Source organism: Anabrus simplex, chromosome 13 (genome assembly GCF_040414725.1).
Source record: "Anabrus simplex isolate iqAnaSimp1 chromosome 13, ASM4041472v1, whole genome shotgun sequence".
NCBI lineage: Eukaryota > Metazoa > Arthropoda > Insecta > Orthoptera > Tettigoniidae > Anabrus > Anabrus simplex.
In genome coordinates this window covers 49,452,825-49,471,902 of record NC_090277.1, presented here as the reverse complement: position 1 = coordinate 49,471,902, position 19,078 = coordinate 49,452,825, and the positions used below count along the sequence as shown (strand labels likewise).

Here is a 19,078-nt window from a genome sequence, read left to right as displayed (position 1 = left end):
TTACACACCCCCCCCCCCCCCCCCATCGTTTACACCAGTATTTCTTGGGTCCCTTGAAAAGTGTAAAACAGGGGTAATACTGTAGTAGTGTAATAATAATGATGATGATGATGGTGCCAGTAGATCTGGAAAGGTAGACATGTCAGAAGAAGGTGATAATGCAGATGATCTATCATTTCAACTATCATTACTGCATTAGTATTAAAAATTTATCATTAGCCAATGTACTTCAAGCTCTTTTCAAACAAACAGGCAACATTGTCGAATGTTGTTACCTTATTAAATTTAAAATAATTTACAGTATATACGTGAATTCTCTGTGCATTCTTTTTCTAAAGTTTTAATCGGCAGCGAAAAATACCATAATCCTCTTATACTTCACTATTGCACATGCCATCAGTTACCTGGTTAGAAGAGAGGTGGGAATCACATGTTGTGACGTATCACTGTATGTTATCTATCACTCATTCACGACTAAAGAAAAGCTTTGTTTATTGAAAATGCAGAGAATAGTGGACGAGAAGAAAGTAAGATATCAGTGAAAGATGTATTTTTTGACTGGCAGAAAAGTCATTTTTAAAAAATTCTGGGAAAATATTGTAATGGCCAGGCATTTAGTGGCCAAAAAGTGAAGCATCCAAACATCGAAAATAGGCTGCATGATTATGTGCATGAACAGAGGCAATTTGGATACACAGTTACAAGTGAAATGTGCCAACTCAAAGATTCAATTTTAAAACTTTATTGCACATATTTATACTAATTTAAAAAAATTGTAACTAGCATGTTTGGTTTTTTTGTTATTGTACAAATTCTGCTGGCTGCTGCAAAAACATTGTAATATTATGATGGATTGTTTAAAAACAAATTGGTATTTTATGTGGGGTTCATTTCTTGCAAAAATAAATAAATTTAAAGGAATTCTTTTCCAATTAGGATGTGTAGATTATTAGATGATGCTGATTACGTGCATATAGTAAAACCTCGTTAAGACGTTTCTGCAGGGGACAAGGAAAAAGAACGTCTTAAGTGAGAAAACATACTACTGAACATACAAATAAAAAGTATCCCAGCAGGGATATGGAAACACTGGATATGATTTTCTTCCGACGCGAGGGCACTATACGTCATGTATCTGTGGATACAGTGAAAACTATATCTACCATTTCTAAAGATTAGAGGAAAGTATTAAAAGGTGTGAAAAATATGAGAGAGACTTTTCTGCTGGTGCTTATAAAATAACAGTGCACTGGAAGGCATGAAAACCACCGTCAACAATATGAAAACATTTGTACAAGGGTCTATAAAATATCAGAATATTATTGTAGATCACCCTCTTCCTAACAAATGTTAGTAGAAGCCTATTATTTTGATCCAGTGGGTTATTAAACATTATTGGACAATGAATTGGAGGTTACACTCAACCATGTGCGACTGCATGGAATGATTTTGGCCACCATTTTCAAGCCAACAAAACTTTGACCAACTTGAGTGATTGAGTTGAAACTCAAAGGTGCCAGTTTCAATATTCATGCCACCTCTGTGCTCTTAAAGATGTGGATGCCAGTCCACTTTCTGACAAATTTTAATTTTGTCTTCATTAGTAAGGAATTTAATGACCTTTTCTGTATCCAGAACTAGACTACCATAAGACAAATTTGCACCACGCTAGTCAACTTCACACAATTATGTTCCTAATCCAGATTTAGGCTATTACGCAACAAGTATTCGCTACCCTTCACTGTAACACAAAATAAATTTCTAACTTCTGAATGGAATGCAAAATGCAAGCACAAATAGGCTCACTGCGTTATTCAGCAATCTCACTGCTAACTGGCAACCAAAACTGAACATCCCTGAGGCTAACGGCTTGCTCCCTGAAGGTGTTAACTTATCCTCTGAAGTTCAGGAATTCAAGGCCTTTTCCCGTAATCACGCAACTGTGGCGAGGGATCTTACCCAATTCTTTCTCAAGGGATGACAACACTTTCAGGGCTAGGAAAAATCTCATTGTACTAAGCAGTAATAACAAAATTTGTGATGCAATATGTGAGGTATTTTTATATAGATTCAATGTGAATTTCCAACGTCCTAAGCAGGAAAACGTGTTAACGAGGAACGCACTAACGAGGTTTCACTGTATACAATATGACATTTATCATTCATAACATTATTCATGACCTAGCTGAATAACGTGACTACTATTCGACATTACAATACTGCACACAGAGGCACCCTAAATGCTTGTCATGTTCTTCCTGAAACAAAGACGAAATAGTCTGAAGTCAACAACAAACTGAATAAAATATATAAAGGTGGGCTTACAGCCACAATTGAAATGATCCAAATAAGAATTTCAGAGCTTGGACTCTCTTTGTTTTCCATAAATAAACTTTCTTAAATATAAGCTTTTTCTTTTGGGAAATGTTCTACATTAGTGCATATACTATATATAAGTAAATTACATTTCCATCAATTATAAATATTCCTCTAGTCATTTTCAGAACTACTTCCGAACAGCAGTCTACGGACTCCTGAAATTGTTTTTTCTTCACTAGATATAAAGATGCTTAAGGAGTCTTGCTTCAGCAAATCAGACAGAGAACATACACAATGAATGAAAGAACAGTTATCTGATATAAATATATATTATTCAAACTGCATAAAATGCTCTATAAAAAATGAGTCTTTCTTTTCATGCGCAACTTCTGTCCATTATATCTTGGGGGTGGGTGAAAATATCTTACATTCTCCCAAGTATTTCAAACGAGATCAACCACGAACAACAACACAGTTCAGCAATGCCCATGACATATCAGAGGAATGGGAAGTTGCATTTTTATTTTTGTACACATGGAGACAGCTCTGATTGGTTGGCTGAAGTGAAGGCCTACCGGCTGATGCTGAATCACTGGAATTTTTCCCACATAAACTGGATACAGCATTATCGGTCCTGAAACATTAAAAACAAAGCTAGTAATGATCATTCTTAAGGGAGGCCCTATTGATATTTTGGACCAAAAATGGCCAAAGAACTAAAAATTAGATTTTGGTACTAGAAGACACTCTGGCTGCTCAATGCTCTCGTCTTTTCAAAATTACCGTATGCATAAAAAAGCTTGGGACAGTAAAGATAAGTCGATGGTAAGAAACCTTTGAAATAAGGTGTAATCACAGATTATTAAATATTTCTCCGAATCCAAGATGACCCTGAATGCAAGAAGACACCCACTTTTTCCTTCAAAAAAATTAAATCAGGATTAAAAAGTTTCTTGTGAAATCATATGAATGACTTTCTTGTACAGTACACGTTTTTAGACTATCTTTGTATTCACACCAACACCAAACATTGGCTTTAGTTATGCCGTATTTTCTTGTGACTGCACAATTATTGTTTATTTCTACAAGTTTCTTAACCATAAAATTAAAATTGGCATCATAATATTGAAGAAAACCTGTTGAAAATATGCTTGCAACACCTGTTCCACGTCTCTACAATACGACGATCCAACCCACAAAATATACATGCTGTCTATAAAACTGTAACTTTTACTAAGTGTCAGGTACAACTGGCTGCTGCTAGACGCACGTCTCATTTGCCGGCCTCGGCCGATTTCAGTGGCTAACAATGTAAAATGAAGACGCTGACATTGAAGGGCGACGAGTTTATTGCGCCGTGGCATGGCCATTCCACCCTTGCGTTTTTCACGCACATACCTCACAATTTAATCTTACACATTTTTAAGCTATCTTTGTCTTCATGCTAATGCGTAACGTTGGCTTTTATTTTCTTGTGGCTGCACAATTGTTCTTCATTTCCGAGTGTTTAATAACTATTAACTTTAAATTGACATCATAATATCGGTATGCCGGAAATACCTGTTCCACGTGTCTTTATAATATGATGATCTATCACGAAAATATTCCTTCTGCCTATAAAACTGTTAATTTACTAAGTATCAGGTACAGTAGACACGTTATAACTCTGCCACTGAGTAGCCATAGCCTTTCTAAAAATTTGAAGGCTTGCATGATTTGATGCCAATCTGCCGATTTGAGATGCGTTTTTTAGAGGCAAGTACAGGGACATTTGTAAATCTATTCACGGGATTGTCGCTCACCCGGTCGCACTGCGAGCCTTTCTCCCACGAAGTAGAATGTCATTCTCTCTTCACTATTTCCCAAGAACCAGTGACGTTACACAGAGGCACTGTACAACCAGCTGCCACAGCTAGCGATGTAGTCTATAGGCCTAATAAAGATGCGGATGCATACCTGCCAACTTTGCAAAACCAAAAATCAGGAGATTTTGATATGAAAAGTAGGAAAAATCAGGAGATACAATTGGTCAAAACTGCTTATTCTACATGTCTTGCACAATACCGAAGTATTATGGTATAATATCTCAATCAATCAATCAATCAATCAATCAATCAATCAATCAATCAATCAATCAATCAATCAATCAATCAATCAACCAACCAACCAACCAACCAACCAATAAATACTGATCAGTGTTTAGGGCAGTCTCCCAGGGGGCAGATTCCCCATCTGTTGTTTCCCTAGCCTTTTCTTAAATGATTGCAAAGAAATTGGAAATTTATTGAACATCTCCCTTGGCAAGTTACTCCAATCCCTAACTCCCCTTCCTATAAATGAATTAATGTTTCAAATCCCGACTGTTGCTATAAGAGGCTATGAGGCTAAAAACTACACATCGCTATTCCCTCGCAGGAAGTAAGTGAGTAAGATGATCGGTCTCTGATAAGCCTTCCGAAAATAGTATGAACTCATGCTCCACATGTGTGAATCAGTCATGCAATTAGATGCCACTACTTAGCAAATGCATAGATTAATATATCGCATCACGTGCCCAAGCGATTATGCGAAGTACAATGTACTTTTATCAAGTAATGTTAAAATTTGCCAGAATTATCTCCAAATGGCTCCTAAAATCTCTAGAAAAGTCATTAGTCACTATATTTGAAATTCTACCATTAAATTACTAAAATAGACTACAAATCTAGCAACTAATCTCCAGAACTGACTAGACTGATGTGAACGAACATGAATGTTGCACGTGAGAATGAGAGATTTACAATCGATATACGCGTCACGATATAGCCTACAGGTTCCAATAAGCATCGCACATTCACGTGCATTTCTCGTATTAATAAACGTCGATATTTCATTTGAAAGCGGCCAATGAGCAGACTGCTAGCCACTGGCGTACAATGCTGAAATGGCGGGATTTGGAGAAAAATTTGAAGTTCATAAAATATAAGCTAAAATCGGGAGAAATAACAGAATAATCAGGAAAGTTGGCAGGTATGGGGATGCTGAAGGGTGAGTTTAATACGCATGCGTGGGGTGAAGGGAACCAGCAGCATGGTACCTGCCTGTGGTGTTCATTACTGTCAGGTCACGAATGCAAGACAATCCTTGATTTTTCACATGGAATTCTGAAAAGAAAAAAAAAGTCTTGGATTTGGAGAAATATGGTATTTTGGCCATGTGGTGAGAAGAGACAGCTTCAAAATGTTAATACGAGAGGGCAAATTAAACGGTATGAGATCCAGAGGCTGAGTTCCTAGACGCTACAAATGGCAACAGAGAGCTGTCACCCAGGGATATGGATTGAGGAGAAAAAAACATTCCAAACTTTGGAGCATATGGAGTTTCTCCTTATTTTAATGCATGTGCATCCATTTTGGAAGGTCCTATGGAGACATTTATAGCACATTGAGACACCCTTTGACTGGGTATGCTCACTCAACCTCTGCTTTTTCTTAAAAGTAACTCCTTTTGGAATTGAAAATGCTCCAGACAAGTCAGTTTAACCTGATTAACTTCAAACTTTGTGCCAATGTGCACCTACATGTTGGTTCATAATATACAGTATCCACATTTTTTTAAACCATGGAAAACTTCCAGAATCAACTGTTTTCTTGGGAACATAATGAGAATGAACAGGGAAAGACCTGCCAGAAAATATTTTGACCTTAATCTCATAGGAAGAAGACCACAGGGAAGACCAAGAAAACACTGGATAGAGACTGTAAGATCAGATGTGGAGGAGAGAGGTCACAAATGGGAGGATGTACTGGAACAGAAGATATACAAAGACAGAAGGAGATGGCGAGCGCTTGTACACCACACCCGGGAAACTGGGGCTGGGAAATGATGATGATGATGATGATGATGATGACCTCTATACTTTAGGAGAAAGTTATCTTTGTTGCTTTAGATAATTTAAATAGCTTGTTGTTTTCTATTTTGACAGTAAGTATAGTTACTTATTAAAAAAACAAATTAAGGGCATACTAAAAATACTTCAAATGTATAAAAAGAACATTATGCACTGTAAATCATGGAGTGTATGTCCGACCTTTGTCCCGTTTCTCCACTGGGTCGGGTATGAAGCGAGATGAATCTTCGTAGCAAGTTCTTACGTCTGGATGCCCCACCTGACGTCAACCTCATCAGAGGAGTTAATGAGATGAAATGAATGACGTGATATATGACAGTAGAAAGGGATAGGGTAGAACTTGGTGCCAGCACATAGCCTACTCCTGTAGCACCAAGGGGCCTGCTCAAGGCTTAACGTCGCTACCCGGCGGGTGAATGACCATCAACAGTGTCTTATGCCCTGAACATAATAGATAGGTTTGGAATTTAATCCAGGCTTTTGGCACGCAAGTGTCAACAATTTGATGGTGAAACATTTTTCGACCAATGGGACTCGAACCGGCTAACCACGCTGTCAGACCATACAGACTTGACACCTTAGCTACAATGGCCACCAGGCATGCTGCACTGTAAATCGTGGAGTATTTTACACAGTTTATTGTTGTAGCTAATTTCCTGTTGTCCTTATGCCCTGATAATGAAAAAATAAAAGTTACTAAATGAAGTTAATAAAAAACTAACAAAAGATACATGCAACAAGAAATCCCTTTCATGGGGGTACAAAATTAAATATTATAAAATGAGGCGACACCATAGTTTTCTTGGGAGGTCGAATCTCATTTTCTGGGTTGGATTAAGATCATGAGCATTTGTTCCAGATGGAATTAATCATTCATCCCGCCAGCTCTCGTTTAGATTAAAATTATCCCTCAAGAGTCGGCCGGCGAGTATACTTGTTGGTCTCCTAGATCGAAGTCGTCGTGGCGATGGGTAACAAAATTCCTGGTGAACTGGTAATGAGGGAGATGACCAGATCTTCTTTGCTTCTCTCAGCAGAGCTTCCTTTCTCCTCAGGTGGGGTGGTGGGATATGACTAAGAACGGGTAACCAGTGGCAAGGTGTTGACTTTACAGTACCAGTTATGCAGCGCATGGTATCATTCAACTTAGTATCCACTTTATGCACAAGTGCACTTTCCAGCCATACCAGGGCACAGTATTCCGCTGCAGAGTAGACAAGACTGATACCCGTTAATCGTAAGCAGTCAGCTGAGGCTCCCCAGGAACTGCCACAAAGCTTGTGCAGGATGTTATTCCTTGTAGCGATTTTGTGAGAGAGCTTGGTGAGATGTTCTTTGTAGCTCACAGTTCTGTCCAGTGTGACTCCTAGATATTTCGGGAACGTGTTGTACTTTAGTTTTTCACCAAGGAATAAAACAGATGGCTCGTAGTTTGCGAGTCGGTTGCAGAGATGTAAACATGAAACCTCGGTCTTAGAAGCACTTGGGATCAAACGCCAAGACTTGAAGAATGTTACCATTTTGACCAAGTCTGCTTAAAGAATGCCTTCTCCATCCTCAAAATTTCTGCTCTGAGCTACCAGTGCAATGTTGTCTGCATAGATGAACTTAGTAGCTGGGGTTGATGGTAAGTCATGGATGTAGAGGTTGAAGAGAACTGGGGCCAATACTGATCCCTGCCCGACTCGTTGGTTGAACGGTCAGCGTACTGGACTTCGGTTTAGAGGGTCCCGGGTTCGATTCCCGGCCGGGTCGGGGATTTTAACCTTCATTGGTTGATTCTACTGGCCTGGGGGGCTGGGTGTTTGTGCTGTCCCCAACATCCCTGCAACTCACACACCATACATAACACTATCCTCCACCACATTAACACGCAGTTACCTACACATGGCAGATGCCGCCCACCCTCATCGGAGGGTATGCCTTACAGGGCTGCACTCAGCTAGAAGTAGCCACACGAAATTATTATACTGATCCCTGTGGCAGACTATTATTTAACTCATTGTGGACCGTGGACGGCGTAAGATGTTTAAGCTTGCTCCTATGCTGCGGGCCGTGGGCGGTGTAAGACGATTTAATGTTCTGCGCGAAGCAATGCCATTTATATTAGTCATCTGTACATTCTTACACTTCAGTCAGCGTTACTGGTTGTAACAGGAAGTTGGTTGACCTTGTTGAGATAACCCTCGTGTTGAGTGGGTTCATGTTTATCTCAGCAGTTTTAGCTGGAAAATCTCAGCACTTCCTCGCGCGTCAAGTCGGTACTTGAGATTCCAATGCAGTGCGTGTCGTTCTTACCGAGTGTAGTATAATGGCTTATAAAACAAAGTTTCTTACAGAAGAAGAACTGTTAGATATTATTCACAATGATGATTCTGGTGATGAACTTATTCCTGAAATAGACTCAGATAGTGAAAGTGAGAGTGACGAGGAAATTCCGATTCCCGAATGCGATAAGCCTATAAAGGAAAGTGAAGTGTCCGATACATATCATTCTAGTTATTGTCCACCTGTTCCACTATTTACAGGGAATTCAGGGCTAAAAGTTCAAATAGAAAATGAGCAGGATATTATGAGTTACGTGAGTATTTTCATGAATGACAAATTTTATATGTGTGTGAGCAGACGAATCTATACGCGAGTCAAGTGATAAGTGCGGCGCCCCGGCCTTTCACAAAGAATTCGATTATGCAATCCTGGAAACCGATTGATGTCTCTGAGTTGAAAAAGTTTTTAGGGTTGATGTTCATCACAGGTATGGTCCAAAAGCCTGATATAAAAATGTACTGGACCGAAGACCCTGTTTTTCAGACTCCGATATTTTCTAAAACAATGTCCCGAACACGCTTCCTTCATATTCTTTCATTTCTTCACTTCAGTGACAGTAATCATTATGCCGATAGTACAGATAGGCTGTATAAAATTCGACCTATTTTGGAAATATTGAGCAATAAATTTTCAACCGTATACACTCCAGGCAAAAAGATTGCATTGGATGAGGGGATGCTAGCTTGGCGAGGGCTTTTATAATTTCGAGTCTACAATCCTGGAAAACTTACTAAGTACGGCATTTTAGTCAGGATGGTGTACGAGTCCAGTACAGGATATATTTGCACTCTCAAAATTTATGATGGAAGTGGAATTTTACTCAAAGACACAGTGTTGGAATTACTGAATCCCTACCTTGACAAGGGGTACGCGGTATATATGGATAATTATTATAACAGTGAAGGTTTGGCTAAGGAGTTGCGTGAGCGCAACACTACTGTTTGTGGAACAATATGGCAAAAGAGGGGGGTCCCTAAAGAAGTCAGGGAACGACAGAAAAGTCTGAAGAGGGGAGAAATGACTTTTATTACATATGGCGAGGTTCTTCTTCTTTCATGGATGGACAAGAGGGTCATAACAATGATTTCAACAATGCATTCAGCAGAAACGACGGAAGTACCAAAAGGTAGATTTGGAAAACCTGCAATGAAGCCGGAATGTATTGTTTATTATAACCCACACATGCATGGAGTGGATATTGCTGATCAGTACCTTGCAATGTATCTGTTCATGAGGAAAACAGTGAAGTGGCCCAAAAAAGGTTTTCTTTTTTATTTTACAATGTGCCCTCTTCAATGCATTTAGGCTTCATCAAAAGAACACTAGAAACAAATCCCTCTCATTTCTCCTGTTCATGCAAACAGTCTGTAGATATCTGATACAAGATACGCAAATAATTCAATCAGTATCTCCAGTTCCTTCTGAATCATCTTCATCAAGTATGAACACCTCGAAATCCCCACCCCCACAACGAGCACCAACAAAGGACCCAGTTTTCCAGCTTGATGGAAAAAGGAAGCAACATGTTCTTGTTAAATTTCCTCCTGTAAAAAGTAAGAGCACCCCCTCAAGAAAGTGTAGAGTGTGCACAAGAAACAAAGTTAGAAGTGAAACAATATGGTACTGCAATAAGTGTGGTGTTCCTCTCCACCCTGGAACCTGCGATACCCGATATCACACCCTCAGTATCTACTAGAGGTAAGCACAAAGTATCGTGTTTCTAACAGTTATAGTTCAGGAGTAATGCTAAATTTTATTAAGTGATGCATGTTAAGAGGGCCTGGCATGAAAATGGCTGGTCCAGGCATTCAAGTGTCCCGCTGAGAAGCTGGTACTGAACGTGTTAATTTTCTTTTGCGACTTTTAGAATCACTGGGGAATACTACAAACTCTCTCACACAGAGCATGTTGGAAATTAGGTTTGCAATTTCCAAGCAGGGAATTACTTCCAGCACTTTAAGAATTAGTCCATGTCGCCAGACAGTATCATATGCACTTGTCAGGTCAATAAACACAGCTGTTGATTTTAACTTCTTTTTGAAGCCTGCCTCAATGTGGTAAGAGACAAAACTTGATCAGTACAGCTACGATTTCGTCTGAAACCAGCTTGCTCTGGGTGGATTACAGCGTCAATGAGTGGTGCTATCCTAGTGAGGAGGACTCGTTCCAAGAATTTATAAATGCAACTGAGAAGTGCTATTGGGCGGTAGTTTTCAGGTCTCTGCTCTGACTTTCCAGGTTTAAGAAGGGCGATCACCTTTGGCCGTTTGAACTGCTTCGGCAGGTTGTTAGTCTGAAGGATGTAAGTATAAAGAGAAGGGATCCACTTTATACTTCTTCCGTAACCACAAAACAAAATCCAACTGCTTTAAAGAAACCGAAAAAGACCTGGTAGAATTAAATATTACAGAAAATTCACTATTTGATCAAACAGCAAAAGTAATAACTAAAGATGAAATTATGAAGTTCCTAGACAAATCTACATTCAAAGCCAAACCTATTATCTCAGAAAACGAGAGGAAATGAAGATCAGAAAGAATGAACAAATACTGGGCACAGAGAAAAGTACAACACGCAGATAAATGATTGATTCAACATACCCCAAAGAGGGTGAAATGAAAGAAAGAAGAGTTAATATCGCTTATATGTACAAAAATGTTACATTCTTCGCATAATATGTAAAGTATCTAATATTAATAAGAATATATACAAATACGTAAAATGAAACACAAGTATAACCGTATCAGAACCACAATTCGTCAACATTTTCAGTTGTTTAAATATAAAGGAATGGAGTGAGAAACAAAAAGTTAGTCATCACTTTTGTTGACTTCAAGTAAGCGTATGACAGTATCCATCGTGAGTCATTCCTTAACCTTAAGGAATTTGGATTACACCAGAAACTTATCAACCTTATTGGAATTATCATTAAGAACACTAAATCAAAAGTTAAATTCAGAGGGGACTTGTCTGAATCATTTGAAACCCGGACTGGACTTCGACATGGTGACGGTCTCTCACCATTACTATTTAACTGCACACTGGAGAAAATCATACGAGAGTGGACTAAGAAATGCCAACCAAACATGAAGACTGGAAAAAATATCAAACTCAATTGCTTGACATTTGCAGATCACATTGCGCTGCTCGCAAATAGTATGGAAGAGGCTAAACACCAAATTGAAGAACTCTAAAAAATAGCAGCAAAAGTCGGACTGCAAATCTCATTTGGAAACACAGAAATGATGCCATCCTTCAAGGCTGAAACACCAACTATTACGCTGAATAATTTAAACAAATTAAGATTGTAAATAAACTCAAGTATCTTGGGGAGATAATAACTTGGAACTTAAACGAGAAAGTATCAGTAGAAAACAGAACAACTAAACTGAAACAAGCACAACATATCACTTGGCCAACCTACAAGAAGAAATCTGTCTCGACAAATGCAAAATTCAAACACTACAACTGTATTATGAAACCTGAAGCAACCTATGTTAGTAAAACACTATTCAATTTGAACACCAAATCAACAACAGATAAATTACAGAAGACAGAAAGAAGAATCCTTAGAACAATCAGAAATAAAAAACACCAAGTAGATGGACAATGACGATTATTAACTAATGAAGTTGTATACCAGGAAACTCAGTCAATAACAGACACAATGCGGAAAAGGAGGGTTGCATTTTCCTGCCACATATCAAGACTACCGGAAACCAGGGCACTGAAACATCTTTTCAACTACTTTTGGAAAAGTAAAACAAAAAAATAATTGGTTCAAAGAAATCCAAGATGATTTAGATGAATTAGGTTTGACAATGCAGCAAATTGAAGACTGAGAAGAGAAAAGGATCCTGAGAAACAGAGACTTGAGACTTAAACTAAAAACTTTTACACGCAAACAGTACACCATAACTGACGAAGAAGGGGCAGCCAGGTTGGAAAGAATGAAGAAGTTCTGGGAGCAGAAGAAGAAACATAAGCCAAATTTGTAGCTAATACTCTTAAGACTTAAATGTATATGGACTGATTAAAATGCTCCAATGTGGGCGTAAAGTAATTAAAAAAAAAAAGGTTAATTACATAAGAATCTGGGCCCTGCTCATCAACAAGAAGGTAGTAGTCATTATTGATAACCAAACCAAGAACCCAACCAGATTTCACTTACCTTAAAAAGTTTCAACGAAGTGGGCGGTACGAGTTCGTACTTTTCACTCGATCCTCCGCAGTGCAACATCTTCTCTACAATCCGCATGACGCTGAACTTTTGAGAAACAACCAGGTAACGCTCGTTATCCTTCCCGTAACTCTTTGTTTTTAGGTTGAACCTCTGTGCTATTCTGTAAAAAATTAAAAAGAGAATTAAGAAAAGTTTTTTTTTTTGTTATTTGCTTTACGTCGCACCGACACAGATAGGTCTTACGGCGATGATGGGATAGGAAAGGCCTAGGAATTGGAAGGAAGTGGCCGTGGCCTTAATTAAGGTACAGCCCCAGCATTTGCCTGGTGTGAAAATGGGAAACCACAGAAAACCATCTTCAGGGCTGCCGACAGTAGGGCTCGAACCCACGATCTCCCGATTACTGGATACTGACCGCACTTAAGCGACTGCAACTATCGAGCTCAGTGAGAAAAGTTAATATCGCTTATCTGTACAAAAATGTTACATTCTTTGCATAATATGTGAAGTATCTAATATTAATAAGATTATGTACAAATGTGTAAAAACCGAGCTCGATAGATGCAGTCGCTTAAGTGCGGCCAGTATTCGGGAGGTAGTAGGTTCGAACCCCACTGTCGGCAGCCCTGAAAATGGTTTTCTGTGGTTTCCCATTTTCACACCAGGCAAATGCTGGGGCTGTACCTTAATTAAGGCCACGGCCGCTTCCCTCCCACTCCTAGCCCTTTCCTGTCCCATCGTTGCAGTAAGACCTATCTGTGTCGGTGCGACGTAAATCAACTAGCAAAAAAAAAAAAAAAAAAAAAATGTAACATAAAACACAGGTATAACCGTATCAGAACTACAATTCATCGACATTTTCAGATTCACTAGCCCCTTTCAGGAAGTACAGAAAGGGCCTACCACAGGTCTCCAGTTGACCTGGAGGGCATGGCTGGTATTTGGACTGCATTGACTGTGCAAGTCTTGCGGAGTATGTTTCTGTTGCTGTCACTGACCAGCAAGTACTGGGCCTAGAACTTGTCAATGCAAAAGTAGAACTCGCTCAGTAAAGTGTGATGTGTACCTGAACATCTCGAAGGATTATTTATTTATTTAGCATATGGCTTCATAGATTCAATACATTCTGCTACGTGCCAGGCCTGTGGAAGGGACTAGTGAATCAGCCGACCGGGGAGCTCCCAGCCGGCCTGGAGGGCATGGTTGGTATTTCCGTGTATTGTTCTCATCGGTTGGCTTACCTGTGAGTTTCTTGGGGATTCAACTAGAATGTGCCACCTCTAGCCACCTCGCGAATGTTCTGGATTACACCACCCAAACTATAAAGCGGGAGGCTAGCCGCTGACAGTCAGTCCATGGGGTCCATGGTGGAGTCAGTGTGAATCTCAGTATGTTGGGGTTCGGTGGCTGGGCTGAGGGCGACAGAGGTGTTGGCTGTTGTTAGTGTCCCACTAAGGTCTGAACAAGGAGCTGTTGTTGTGGTGGTGTTGGAGAGTCCAGTCAGTAGCTGAACTGAGGACGACGTACGGAACGGAAGACTGCATACTACCTGAGAGTACTGTGTGTTTGTGTATTTCTGTGGACTGAGGATCGCCATGAGTCAGCGAGGGAAGCCACTATCGTGAGTTTGAGGGTAAATGGACCTTTGTTAATGTTCGCTGTTGTGAGTATCGCCTTGCTGTTGAATACTGTTGAGCTGAGCTGCTTAGTTGTTAACTGCATGTGACTGTGTAACTGGACTGTCTTAGGAGTCGAACCAACCACCAACAGTCATTGTGTGTTAAGTAGCCCGTAGCCCTGTGTTCAGATCCAGCGTCTACACACAGCTGCAGCATGAGGTGACTAGACTTGGAGTAAGGATTATAACCATCCATTGCCGGCCGGGAATTCCTTGTGTGTGTCGTTAGTGTCCCACCGTGGTCTGAATGAGAAGCTGTTGTGGTGGTGTTGGAGAGTCCAGTCAGTAGCTGGACGACTTGCGGAACGGAAGACTGTGTACTACCTGAGAGTACTGTGTGTCTGTGTATTTCTGTGCACTGAGGATCGCCATGAGTCAGTGAGGGAAACCACTATCATGAGTTTGAGGGTAAATGGACCTGTGTTAATTTGTGTGTTTACGATGACTTGTCTACACGCACATATTGTCTACCTATCCTCAGCTATATCTCCCCACCAGATCTTCAATGTAAAAAACGGTCTCCTCAGGGAGTTCAAGAAAATAATTGTCTACCTATCCTCAGCCATATCTCCCCACCAGATCTTCAATGTAAAAAACAGTCTCCTCAGGGAGTTCAAGAAAATAATTAATAATGCCCAATTACCAATACATCGCTGATGTCCATCTGAATCATCTAAGGTCTCGAAATCCACCAATAAGAACTGCAATAGAATTGAAGAATACCAACTTCAATATTACTAAAGAATGGCAGGGAGAAGTGAAAGTAAGGATTATAGCCGTCCGCAGGTAATTCCAACTGGCCGGGAATCCCTGGTGGGTGTGTGCAGAAGAGGGACTTGTAAATAGACAGCAATTAGTAAGTGTGGCCATTCATAACTGATCAGACTTGTCTGTTTGTGCATTTACTGGATCATTCTGAAATAAAATAGAGTAATAAATAGAGGGAGTTTTATTTGTAACAACACGTACATGATTTTGGAAAGCAAACTATATGTTTATGTCCAGGTTGTTTATGTAAATAATTGTCTCTGGAAACACATGAGCAAAATCACAGATGTCGCCACTGTACTTTTTTTTTGAACATTCGGTGATAATATGTTTGAATGTCTGCTTAGAGGTACCACAATCACAGTTAGGTTTAGAAATTCTTTTCGATTTGTAGTGGAAATCTGCACCGTTACCATGGCCTGATTGTATCCTGTTAAGAGTAGAACCAGTTTTTTACGAGAAAACTTAAATCCAGGTGACAGCGGCGAACCAATTTGTGGTAGAGTAGACTCAGGCCTAGTATCTTGTCTTCCCTGCCATTCTTTAGTTATACTGAAGTTGGTATTCTTCAATTCTATTGCAGTTCTTATTAGTGGATTTTGAGAGCTCGGACGATTCAGATGGACAACAGCGATGTCGCCATGTATTAGTAATTGGGATTATTCATTACTTTCTTGAACTCCTTGAGGAGAGCGTTTATACGCTGAAAATCTAGTGGGAAGATATGACTGAGGAGAGGTAGACAATATGTGGGTGTAGATCTTCTTGTGCCGGTGATCAGATGCATCGCGGTGTTGAGCTGCATATCTATGAAACTAGTGTGAGGACTATTCAACCAACTAGGAGCACAGTACTCAGCAGTCGAAAACACAAGTCCCAAAGTTGTGTATCGAATGAAAAATAATAGTTTTAAAATGTTCCACACACATGCATAATGTTAAGAAATGGAATGGATGACCTTAAAGAGTTGATACAGTACTTTAAATTGTACTCGCCACCGCGTAAATCTCGCACCCAATTTTTAACATTTGAAATTGCAGGGAAATGATCCCCGCACACAACTCGCATTAAGTTCTGACGTTGTCATAAAGACATACGGTACATACACGAAATAAAGTTTGGGTATTCCGTGGATGTGCCTACATTAAATATTGTGACTGTACCAATTGCTGTTACGGTACTTCGTACGTGACAGTACAAGAAGAAGCTGCATTTCTTTCAACCTGCAGAATGGTTGAGACTAGCTGTTGTAACAAAAATACCTAACTCGCAAACTCTCGCCCCAAGGCCGCATTCCTAGCCAGTCGGTCACACTCAACCATCCCTCTCACTCTTCCGTCTTCGTCAATATGCTTATCGCTACCTGTCCAGCAGAGCTGACCACATGAATTGGGAGTGTTTCCCTGTCCAGGTAGTCAAGTGATCACGGTATTACGTATCCTCCATCTGTTGTATTGTCAACAAGTACCAGTATTCTGTCTTCACGTTTCATTGTTGTTTATCGGTTAAGTTTTCTTACAGAGACTTACAGTAATTGAAAATCTTCCACGTTTTTGATACTTTTTATTTGCTTTTTAGCAAATTAATTAATCGAAACCGACTTTCAACCTATTAGGTCGTGTTACGTACATTTAGTACGTGTTGAAGAGATGTTAAGTACAGAACAAAAATGGCCAACCAGACACCAGTGGGATCCGAACCCACAACCTCCCGATTTCGCGTCGATTGCTTTACCAATTGAGCTATGGTTGCCTAGGCCATCTTTGTTCTGTTGGAAAGGATCTAAGCTACAGGTCTGGTACTACTACCATCACACTGTAGAGTGCGTTTAAGTTGCCCGTTGAGGGCCAAGTCAATGAATATTGAATTTTCACGACCGCATTGTAGTATATAACAGTATCGCAACATCCTATTCACAATTCCAATATAAATGGTCCGTTATTGGACATTATAAATTTTCCAGCTAACTCATTCCTGGTTGCCAGCGTTTCGCCCCCGTGTGCTAGGTTGGGCTCATCAGTTGGTACCTAGCACACCTACCAAGACGCTGGGTAGTGCACATCGTGGAGTCCACTGCATAGGCTACATAGAGCCACCAGCAGTGCCAATGCACTGTGAGAAACTTTGTCTCATTACCAAAAATCGATGCCTGCTTGGCCATCGGATGATATAGATGTTGATTTCCATAGGGAATCTGAAATATTTGTTCCGAATGAGTAAATTTATAATTCCAATATCTGAAACATTAGCTGGAAAATTTATAATGTCCAATAACGGACCATTTATATTGGAATTATAAATTTACTCATTCGGGACAAATATTTCAGATTCCCTATGGGAATCAACATCTATATCATCCGATGGCCAAGCAGGCATCAATTTTTGGTAACGAGACAAAGTTTCTCACAGTGCATTGGCACTGCCGGTGGCTCTATGTAGCCTATGCAGTGGACTCTGCGATGTGCACTAGCCAGCGTCTTGGTAGGTGTGTTAGGTACCAACTGATGAGCCCAACCTAGCAAACGGGGGCAAAACGCTGGCAACCAGGAATGAGTTAGCTGGAAAATTTATAATGTCCAATAATGGACCATTTATATTGGAATTATAAATTTACTCATTCGGAACAAATATTTCAGATTCCCTATGGGAATCAACATCTATATCATCCTATTCACAGACGAAAAAATATTCAGTGTGGAAGAGTAGTTTAACAATCAAAACAATCGTGTGTATGCACAGTCCTCCAAGGAAGCAAGAGAGAAAGTTCCATATGTGCAGCATAGATATCACCCTGCTTCTGTCATGGTGTGTTAGGTGGTTTCCTGGCGGGGAACATCGGAGGTGCATTTTTGTGAAGGTGGAGAGACTTTTGCAGCTGTCTACCAGGCAATGTTTTAAAAGGTGATACCATGTATCAATTCGAAGCAGTCTGAAGGGAAATCGTGCATTTTTCAGCAGGACAGGACTCCTGTACACAAAGCAAAAACGACACAGCATTGGTTGGCAACCATTGTTCCACGGTTCATCGCTGCTGCTGACTGGCCTAGTGGAAGTCCGGACATCAGTCCATTGGATTATTCTCTGTGGCAGAAGCTCGAGGCGATAGCATGTCAAAAATGGCACTGCAATATTGAGATGTTAAGGAAATCAATCATGTCAGGTGTCAAAGAATTCCACTGGACATGATTTGTGCAGCTATTGATGAGTGGCTTCAACGCTGTGTTGCCGCAAGTGGTGATCATTTTGAATAACAGTATGTTCATTCTGTAGCATTTTTCGTTCTTTTTCAGAATATGTGTGCGGTGTGTTGTATATAAAAGTTTATTAAGAAAACAAATTCAAGCCCTGAACCAGAGGAAATCCTGGCCGGGAATCAAACCTGGGGTCCGCTGAGCCAAAAGTCGCTACACTGACCACTCAGCCAAACAAATAACAACTTGTTTTTAAGACTACTTTAGTGATATTAACTTACTCGTGCATTTTCTTCCTCTCTGGCTTGGTGAAGTCCGAGGAGAATACGAGGTCACGATCTGTATTCTGGGCGGCGAAGTCCTTAAGAATGCGGGTCATCTTGACGGCAAAGGCACGAGCATCACTACCTTGTGACTGCTGAATACCAAGCCCAGAGCGGTTCACTCGCTGGGCAACACTGGAAATAGCAAATAAATTGGCATTATTACTTTAGTAAAAATTCATCTGACTGCTGAATTCTCAGCCTGCACCCTGTGCAGTTTTAACATGCAGAGCTGGTAGAAAACAGCCTAAAAAGACTGCAGTTAAAATTTTTGGTCTTTTATGAGTGCCTAGGGACATAATCTGGGAATACCTAGAAGGTACAGGTGTGTCAAACTTCCTGAATGATGAAGTAAGGATCCTCAAAAATGCTTTAGCTGTGTCCAAGTAGGTGATGTAA

The 19,078-nt window shown here is 40.1% G+C and overlaps 1 protein-coding gene across 3 annotated transcripts in view; it reads right to left on the bottom strand.

Annotated features, from left to right (window-relative positions):
• Positions 1-728: 728 nt before the first annotated feature.
• The window catches only part of LOC136885040 (uncharacterized), a 125,095-nt gene continuing 106,745 nt past the window's right edge, over positions 729-19,078 (bottom strand). For all 3 annotated transcript variants that reach the window (XM_067157427.2, XM_067157429.2, XM_067157426.2), the window contains exons 7-9: positions 18,638-18,814; positions 12,708-12,879; positions 729-2,953 (exon numbers count right to left, since the gene is read on the bottom strand). In XM_067157427.2, coding sequence (XP_067013528.2) covers positions 2,945-2,953; positions 12,708-12,879; positions 18,638-18,814 — 358 coding nt within the window. In that variant the 3' untranslated portion in view covers positions 729-2,944. The remainder of the gene's footprint in view (positions 2,954-12,707; positions 12,880-18,637; positions 18,815-19,078) is intronic.